At 42.3% G+C, this 10,147-nt stretch overlaps 1 protein-coding gene across 1 annotated transcript in view; it reads right to left on the bottom strand.

Moving 5' to 3' along the window:
* Window positions 1–7,538, bottom strand: part of CCDC124 (coiled-coil domain containing 124) — a 768,284-nt gene extending 760,746 nt beyond the window's left edge. Inside the window, exon 1 of the mRNA XM_044090633.1 lies at window positions 7,368–7,538. Coding sequence (XP_043946568.1) covers window positions 7,368–7,526 — 159 coding nt within the window. The 5' untranslated portion in view covers window positions 7,527–7,538. The remainder of the gene's footprint in view (window positions 1–7,367) is intronic.
* Window positions 7,539–10,147: the final 2,609 nt, after the last annotated feature.

Here is a 10,147-nt window from a genome sequence, read left to right as displayed (position 1 = left end):
TGCCCTCCAGCCTAGGTCTGAGGCGTCCGTGGTGATGGTCTGGCTTGGATGAGGTTTTTGGAAAGGCAATCCTCTGTTCAACTGACAGGCCTGAGCCCACCACAGGAATTCTTGCTTCAGGCATGGAATTATTGGAATCTGGGCTTCTAGACTGTGCTTGTGTTGAGACCATACATTCCTTAGGTACCATTGTAACTTTCTCATATGCAGCCTGGCATGCGGAATCAATATTATGCAGGATGCCATGTAACCCAAGGCTTGCAGGACTTTCCTTGCAGTAAGCTGAGTTTGTTTCGTTAATGTCATGAAGTAATCTGGTAGTTGCTTTTGTTTTTCTTCTGTGAGACAAGCCATCTGAGTTGATGTGTCCAGTTCTGCACCCAAGAATGTTATCCTTTGGGATGGTACTAGTCTTGACTTTTGCATGTTGACTGTTGACTGTGTATCCCAAGGCTTGCAATAGTTGTATGACATTTTCCAAATCTTTTGTTAATTTTGCCTTGTTGTCCGCTTGTATTAGGCAGTCGTCCAGGTATGGGTAAATTTGAATTCCCTGAAGCCTGCAATGAGCAATTACTGATTCCAGGCATTTCGTGAATACTCTGGGCGCAGTAGATAAGCCAAAGGGCAATGCTGAGAATTGATAATGCTCTGATCCTGCAAGAAATCTGAGGTGTCTTCTGCAATCTGGTCGTATAGGGAGTGCAGGTATGCCTCCTTGAGATCTAGAGTCACCAGCCAAGACTCCTTGCCCAGCATGGGAAGAAGCTGCTGGAGGGTCAGCATTTTGAATTTTGGAACAATGAGGTATGTGTTCAGTGCGGACAAGTCGAGAATAGGTCTCCATTGATTTTCTTTTCTTGGTACAAGGAAAAGCCTGGAGTAAAATCCTTGGCCTTGTTCCATTGGTGGTACCTTTTCTATAGCTCTCATACTTAGTAAGTTGTTGATTTGTCTTAGAGCTTCTGTTTTTTGGCTTGGTGGCAGGTTTGGCATTCCCCTCTTTTTTGGTAGAGTGTGGAAGTGAAACCTGTAGCCCTTGTCTATTGTTTGTAAAGTCCATTTGTCTCCTGTAATGTAATGCCAGTTGTCGGAAAATAAGGCTAGCTTTCCGCCCAAGGGAGCTTCCAGTTGTTCCCTGGTAGGTGGTATCAGAGCCAAGTCATTGTGTCTGTCCTGTGGAAGTGGTTGTAGTTGAATCTGTGGCAGTATTTCGCTGGTTGGTAGGTTGCCACTGACGTCCCCTGTAGGCACCCCTAGATTGATTTCTGCCTCTTGGGCGTCTATTTCTGCCTCTGTGTGCTCTGGAGCTGTCTGGAAAGGACCAATTCTTCGAGGGCCAATTTCTGCTAAACCTCGGAGGTTGGACCTGTAAGAAATCCTTGACTGTTTGGACAGATTTTGCTTTTTCTTCCACCTTCTTTAGAACCTCCTGTGCAGGGGAGCCAAACAAACTTGGTTTCTCCATGGGAGCATCTAGGAGTTTTGATTTAACATGGTCTGGTAAGGATTGTTCTTTTAACCATGCATGTCTTCGAATCACTGTTCCAGTCATAGCTGATCTAAAGGAAGCCTCCAGTGCATCATAGCCACATTTTAAGAAATGGTTATTGACCTGCTGAGAGTTATGTACCAAATCCTGAAGAGACTTGCGGTCTATAGGTTCAGGAGAGGACAGTTTTTTTATTTAGCTGGTCTAACAAAAATTCCTGATACTGAATCATGTGAAATTGACAGTTTAAAGCCCTAGCCAAACGAGCAGCAGAAGTATAAACATTTTTACCCCATCTCTCTAATGCTCTAGATTCCCTTTCAGAGGGAAGAGGGTTTTTGGCAGAAGCAGCTGCCACACCTTTAGGGCCCTGTGAAATGGTTTCGGGGTCTGCAACAGGAGCCTTACACAAATGGTAATGTGTGTCCGGGACCCTGTAATATCTGTCAGGCTTGGCAGGGGCCGGAGGAAGAGAATCAGGGCAGGCATCATTAAATGCATCATCAACGACTGTTAGTACTGGAGGAATGGCTAAAGGCCTATGCTGTGGCAAGTGTAAAAAAGTCCTTAGCCTTTTCCTTGAATCTGAAAAATCCTGGCCCTGCCATTGGAAATGTTCCCTCATAGCATGTAAAGTTTCCCCAAAAGAAAATTCTTCAGGAGGAGAAGCAGAAGGAATGGAGTCTTCTGCATCAGAATCCTCATAAGGAGAATATGGGCCTTCCTGAGGGTCTGAAATGTCTGAGCCATCCGAGGAATAGTCCGTAGAGACAGGTTCTGGGGGTTCAGTCCTAGGCCTCTTATCTGAAGGGGGCTGAGAGGCCCTGTCTGGGTGAGGTTGGGATCCCCTGATCAAAGAAATGAGATCCTCAGCCAGGCGTATTTGAGAACTAGAGGTAGGCCTATGTGAGGGAGTTTTAGTAGGTAAGGCCTTAGAAGATTTAGCTGCTTTAGCCCTGGCAAAAGCCTTGATGGACATAGAAGCAGGGGGTCTAGCAGCCCCACGTGCAGGGGTAGATATGTCTAAAGGAATAGTGTCTGACAAGTCCTGGGTGCCTGCTTCTGTAGCAGTAAAATCAGTAGCAGATTCAACCATGCTCTGTGAGGCCTCGGCTATAGGAGGCATGCTTTCGGCCGAAGGAAGAACCGAGGACTCGGTTTCAGCCGAAACAGAGACACTCGTGGTTGGGCCTGACCGTGGTTTCAGCCGAAACCGCGGGCCGCGAGTGTCGGTCCTTTTCCTTGCGCTTTTTAGCTATTTGTGTAGTCGGAGTTTCCGACGGCATTTTGTAAGCAAAAGCGGGACCAAAAAACTCCTCTGCAAACTCCGACCGACGTCTAAGTGTCCGTCGGTTGAAGGAAGCACAGGCTAGACAAGCTGATATGTCATGGTCTGGGCCTAAACAAGGAAGGCAGTAAGAGTGGAAATCCTTATGAGGTATTTGTTTCCCACAAGTTAAACAATTATTTACTTTTTCTGACATCGGCCAAGGCAAGAAAGAGTCCCCAACGGGGTACTTAGCTTTTTAGAAGTCTTCGGTAGTAGAAATCTCTGGATCTGACCGACTGGCACTTGCGAACAGCTTCTGTTTCGGGCACCACGTGGCAAGAAAGACTGAGGAAAATGGCGTCGGCTGATGCCTTTATACCAAATAAACAGCAGCTATGACGTCGGGTGAAGTGCGACATCAGCCGAGGCCAGACCCAGACTTTGGAATCCGGCCGACCGAAGGGCTGCCTGAGGCAGGACAACTCATATGTTAGGACTGCAGATGCATCCTTGAAGGACATCTGGGTTTTTCTCAAAGGGGATAACACATTTTTTGGCATTGAGCTTAAGGCCATGGTTCTGACACCAGTCGTTGGTCTTAGTGAGGCCTTTCTGTAGGATGTCAATATCACTTGGGGAGTTAATAGCTCCCAACTTGCAATCGTCTGTGAACTTTGTCAGCTAGAGTCCCTTCGTGTTGGCTTGAACTTCCGAGAAGTAGATACCAAACAGGAGAGGTCCCAGGACCGACACTGTGGGACTCCACTCGTGACTTGGAGTCAGATACTTTCACAATGTGGGTTCTACATGTGAGCCAGTTTGCATACCACCTACTAATATAGGAGTTGATGCCTAGCTTAGTAGTTTTTCTATGATTCCTGAGTGGGGAATGGTATCAAAGGCCTTGGCCAGATCAAGGTAGGCTGTATGAACGACCTTGCCTTCATCCATTGCTTTGGTGACTTACTCATAGAAGTTGACCAAGCTGAGCAGGCATGATCTACCCTTCACAAAACCAAACTGTGTGGGATCCAAAGTTTGGAGATTGCATATCAGACTCGTCAGGGTACTGGCGCAAAAGTTCCCAGGGTCTGTAGTCTCTCCTCTTTTGTGGAGAGGAATGACTGTAGTAGTGAGCCAATAGATAGGGACAAAGCCTGAGGTGAGGCTGTGATTGAGCAGGGCACACAGGTGAGGTGCCAGTTCACTCTATAGTTCATGTAGAACAGAGCCAGGGATATTGTCAGGTCCCATAGAAGCTGTATTCTTGCCCTTGGACAGTGCTGTTTTAACCTGTGCAGCAGCAATACTGGGTGCCTGGCAATCTACTGGTATTGTGACTGGTCCCTTTGTGGGGAGAGAGGAGTAAAGTTGGCACTGAATCTGTCGGCCAGTATACTGGCAATATCTGTTGGCTCGGTAGCCCAAAGTTAGCCTTGGAGAAGTTTTTCGGTGGTTACCTTTGCGGGTGGGGTGGGAAGGATGTGGATTTCCAAGGTGATTAGTTTGTGGTTGGATCACATATATCTATATAAATATATAAATGTATATAAACACATATATATATATATATATATATATATATATATGCGTGTGTGTGTGTATGTTTTTTTAAATGTGAATACATGCATTAAGACAGCTTGAATAAAGGTACGAGACCAGAATGCACACTTCACCACAGGATTTATTAAAAACACACAACAGATACAGGTGAAGTCTTGCTGCTGACAAGGACAAAAGTGCTAACCTTATCCCCCACTCGGGCATCATCAAAAAGCTAGCACAACTTGGTGTTAATCCCTATCTCGTCCGATGGATGGCCAAATGGCTCACAGATAGGACCTACAAGGTCAAAATAGGCTCCACCACCTCCATCAAACCTGTCACTAGTGGAGTTCTCCAGGGATCTGTCCTGGGACCCTTACGGTTTGGCATCTACTTCTCACAGGTCCGGGCAAAGACAAAGGGCATGTGGCTGACCAAGTCTGTGGATGACTAAGTTGGGTGGTATCACTGACTCCCCAAATGATGTTAACATACTGTAAGAGGGTCTCACAGCTACAAATAACTGCTGCCAAATTCATGGCCTTAAGTTAAACGCAAAAAAATGTATTATCATACCATTTGGCAAAAACACGGCCCCTACTGATTACCACATCAACGGCTACCCCCTAAGCACACAACCTGTGTTGCGAGATCTGGGTACTCAGGTTGACAATCTCACATTCTACCATCATGTAGCGGCAATGGTCAGAAAAGCCTTCTACTTGGTTCATCTCATAAGGGATTGCATCAAGAAAAAAAGGAGATTACTACCTTTCTGTACTCCTCCGTTATTAGACCTATAATTGAGTATAAAGCCCCGTCTGGTATGTACCTCTCCAAACACCTGCACCAGCTAGAAAGGCTACAGAAATACCTAACAAAGAGAATCCATGGTCTCCAACACCTGTCCTATGTGGACAGACTCAAATCACTATTACTACTCCGTAATATACAGATCACTATCACTTTACTCCGTAATATACAGATTGCTCAAGTAAGATATGTGCCTCACCTACACGACAATTTCAGATCCTGCCCAACTAGAGATGCTCCATATCCGTAAGTAACTCCTCGCGCATTACCTGCTCGATAGGCCTAAATCTAATATGCGATATCAACAAAACCTGCTGGAGAGACAGGTTTGTCTCCCAGAGGCTGCCCTGTCTCTGGAATAAACTTCCCATATGTGTCAAACAGAGTACCTCACTGACCCCTCTTCAAGCGCAACCTTGAGGAGTGTATGGGAAACCAGAAATTTCTCCTAGGAGTTCCACCTTTTTCCTTCAATGACAGGGGCAAAAGGTGCTAAATGAGGTTTCTTTTTTGGGGATAAACTCTTGGTTAGGCTTGCAAGGGCCCCACGGCCATTACCCTAGTAACCTCCTATGATCCTAGAAATACTGCACTGACATACATGTTCCAGTGCTCCTGCTACTTAAATATTCTAATTTGAGGGCTGCAAAATAACAGGGAAAAGGAATATTTCCCCATTCCCAGTATTACAACTGTTTTCACACCAATGTCAACCATACATGTTCTATTGACCAAATATGCATCAACTAAATTACTGGAATCTATTTATATACACAGATACATTTTTTAACACACACCACAAGAGTGGTTATGCAGACATTAGCATGAGGTGGGGAAGAGCGCAAGATCCCTAACCAAGTCATTTTGTACAGAGCCAGCAGACTGTTTCTATTTGTTCTAATACAGCCATGCATATTTCTCAACAGTTATTTGTAGTTTACACTGCTAATTCAAAGCAGAATTATGAATAAGCAAAAATTAACAGAGAAAAGTTCTCATTCCATAGAGATGCATTTTTAACAAATGCTTTCTTGAAAGTAAAATTAAGAGTGTAGAAAGTTATCCACGATATGGAAGCATACCTTAAGCAAATGTCTTACTGCATGCAAACACCCCTAAGCTTTTAAAGTCTAAGTCCCCCCCCCCCCCTTAGTAAAGCAATGCATCTGTTCTGAAGAACACATAACAGCATAATATAAATCTAGGGGACAAAAATGGAAAGAGAAAATAAAATATCGGAGAGCGAGTCACATGGGAAAAGGGGATACATGCATAAATGCTTTCACATATAAAGCAAAAGTTCAGCATCCTTCAAAAAAAACACTCACATAAGAAGGGCAGTCTAAGGTGGTAATGCTGATAACAGTAAGGACAAATTTACCCCCACTTCTACATAGTTTGGTTGAAGACTCCCCATGAAGGGACAGTATTAAAGATTTTTCTACAATGTAACAGAATACACAAAGCAATTCTAATGGGAAAGTGGGATGCAAGCACTTCTTTCTTACAACTCATTTTATCCAAAAGCCAGGACAAAGGCAGGCTCTGTAGTCAAAGGTCTGCATTAACATTTTTAACATGATAGTCCTGTTAGTCCTTGAAATTGTTACATGATATTCTACTTATTAATTTTTTGGGAGAGCACACACAATAAAAGTAGTCTAATTTTATATCATGTTCTTAGTTCTGGTACAAAACCTACTTTGACAAAAACAAAATAATAAAATGGCTATTGATCCTTGTACTTTATCATATACTGTGGTGCAATGCTAAACAGAATATAGACTGTAGTAGGCTTTAAACATGGCATGGTGTTCAGAACTTTATCTGGGCTCTTGTAAAATGTGACTGGAGCCATTTTTGGTCTCTGATAAACCAGATGTCCTAGTCCTCTTCAATTCGCCACAACTAGTGGGTTCATTCCAAGCAGCCGGGGGGGGGGGCAATGACTTTTTTTTCCTACAGCCAACAGAGTTCAAAGCCTTGCAATAAATTTTTGTATTATTCTGTCATGTATAACTGCAAGAGTAAAATGGTATTAAACTGACTGCAAAATCCACTGTCAAGGTCAATGAACTACTGACAGCTGCTTGCCCTGCCATGAAAAAAATAATGTCTGGTAAACTGCTCACATCAGAAAAACAAATCTCATCTCAGACAGAGACAAGGACAATTTAGGTGCATTTTTTGCAACTTAATAAGCATGTTTCAAAGAAATGTTCACTTCCTATAGTACAATCATTTTACCTTCCTTTGTTCCTTGCGCGCAACGTGTTTATCATCATCTTTCCAGTATGCATCCTCTAACTCCTGCTGCTTCTTTGCTTCAGCTACAGCTTTTGCCTCCGCCTTCCTTGCCCGGGCTGCGGAGGACTTTGTGTTCTCTCCCTGGAACTTCTTGGGCATCCCTTAGGGTGCACTGCAAAAAAAAAATGTAAATTGCTTAGCATAGCACTTGTTTATTTGCTTCTTACCCTGAAGGTGCAGAGGTTGAATCCCACAGGTTCATTTTTGTAAGGGGAATTGGCTCAAATGGTACAGTGTGCACTCTGCAAATGAGAGACAATGCGATTAATGTCCAAGTTTTTCACATTAAATGGTGATTGCTGTCTGGTCAATAGAACTGTAAATGACCACTCTTACTTGATTTACTATAGGATCATAGGAAAGTATCAAGCTCACTTGTGGGCAGTTTTAAGCTTAGCCAATTTCCCTTTATGTGCTCAAAATAACCTATCCCATTTGGTTACAGACTGGCCTTACCCATCCTATAGTCGACATACCTCAAATGAGAATAACGGAGATTATATCGTAGATAATTTGAGGGTACCCATGCATAGGATAAAGAATTTAAGAGCTGCATCTAACAACAAATACAAAATTAAGGGCAACATATGTAGGCCTGGTTGGCGTAACAAATCACTCTCCCAAAGATTTCTCTCCGAAACAAACTCCCATCATCTGTAGTGCAAAACTTGTTTCTTGTTATTCACAAATTTAAGTTAAACAACCAGATGGAAAATGCGAAATTTACCCCAGCCCAGTCCTATCCTCCATATGTCTTACAGAGGGAGTAACTAAAATGAGCACCAGTGGGAATACAGTGGCTGAGATTGAAAAAGGCTCAATTATGTCTACTGCTTAGTAGCAACCTATGAAATTATAATGTTTTTAAGTACAGAAACAGAACAGTCAGATTTCAGACCTTTCTCGTATCCTATTTTATCAGACAATGCATTTAGAAAGCAAGTTTGAAGGCTGCATTACCAGAAAAATGTAATAGTACACAAATCATACCGCAATTACACCTTAGTGGGTTGCATGCAAAAGGCACATTTGGATGGCAGAAGTGCCATAAAAATCAGAAAATTTAGATAAAATGGATGAGGGAGGATTTTAAATTCCATAAACAGACTTGTTGAAAAATGCATTTAGTCAGTACTATGTATAGTACCATCATCTGAAGAGTAGGAATGTAGCTTAAAATTGTCAAAGCTACAGTACATAGTCTGAAATTAAAAGTACTGGCTAGCCAACTGTCAGTTGATAACAATATAAAATGTTGTTTGCAGCAACTCAGGAATGTACATTCTTTCTTACTCAAAGTTGCAAGATTTCTGGAGTTTTTCAATGACAGTTGAGGGATTATTAATGGCATGGCCCGAGCCCAACTCAGTTGTTTGGTGAAGCTAAATGAAGGTCTGACAACCTGGTGGAGAAGTGCATATTACATCAAAGTTAAGTGAGCTATTTTGTTTTCTTCTGTTGCGCATATAACTATGTTTATAATGAACTAGTGCCTCCAGTGCTTCAAGGATATGTTTATAATGAACTAGTGCCTCCAGTGCTTCAAGGATGTATATACATACAAGCCTAAACAAATCACATTATAAGCAAATGATTTCCATTGAAGACAATAAGCAAATCAGTATTTCATGAGGGGTAGAACCACCCACAATGCCATGCATGAGGGCTATACCTCCTGCTTATAACGGACTCCACAGCTGCTCCCTTTCTCCAACATGCAGCAAACTCCCAACATGGTAGCAACCACAGATCTCAGCCTACCCTTTATAGTTAAAATCTAAGGAGGAGAAGTTACATGAGCTGAAGAACTAAATGACTTCCAGGCAAATATATTGCTAGTCTTTTGCATTCTTTGACTTCTCCCTTGTGCCTTCCATTTATTCAATAAGCTTCCTATATCTTTATTTACACATACTTATAATTCATTCATAAACACACACACAGTGGAAAGTTACATTTTAGCAACCTACGCATTAGCCTTGCAACACGGACCCTTTTCTGAAAGATCAAGTTAAAAGAATATTTTGAAGACAATGAACAGACAAACTATACAATTTAAAGGCACTGTATCTACCCACCATGCAAAGTCACATTCTACAACTGCACCCACACTCGCTTTTATGGAATCCCATTGATTATGTACCCCCTCCCCCAGATCAAAGTTATACAAGTTTCCTCTCAGGTAAAATTAGATTTTAATGCGTGTTTGGGGACGTAGCACACTCAACAGTGGTAGACTGCACAGTTTAACTGCAAATACCTCAGTCATAAGCAAAAATGTTGAGGGTTTTTTCTCTCTCATATCAATTCAGGCAAGTCTTCTCCAATCTCTAGGAGCTTTAGACCGTTTTTACCACAGTCTTGTACAGAATGAAAAAAATAGTTAAGAAATGGAGCAAGATCAACTCAGCACATACATAATATCACTCATTAATATACATGTAAATGAAATCTCATCTTCAAAAGTTACTGCTGTCCTTAGATATAAAGCACATTTCAAATTGTTCAGAATGTCTCCTGTATGAAATTACAAAATCAGTTCAAAAAAAGAAAATGGACCAATCTTGTCCATACAAATACAGTACTATCTCAAAGATGATCTGAACCTTCTATGAATGACCACACTTCTTGCAAGTTTGTCTGAACTTGCTATGTCTCTCAAACAGCCCTGCTCAACCGTAGTTTGACTAGGTCAAGCTTTGCAGTGATATACCTGATCA

This window comes from Protopterus annectens, chromosome 13.part0 (assembly GCF_019279795.1).
Source record: "Protopterus annectens isolate FY-2018-M chromosome 13.part0, PAN1.0, whole genome shotgun sequence".
Lineage (NCBI taxonomy): Eukaryota > Metazoa > Chordata > Ceratodontiformes > Protopteridae > Protopterus > Protopterus annectens.
The sequence above is the reverse complement of the archived record's forward strand: the minus strand, read 5'-3'. Positions and strand labels throughout refer to the sequence as shown.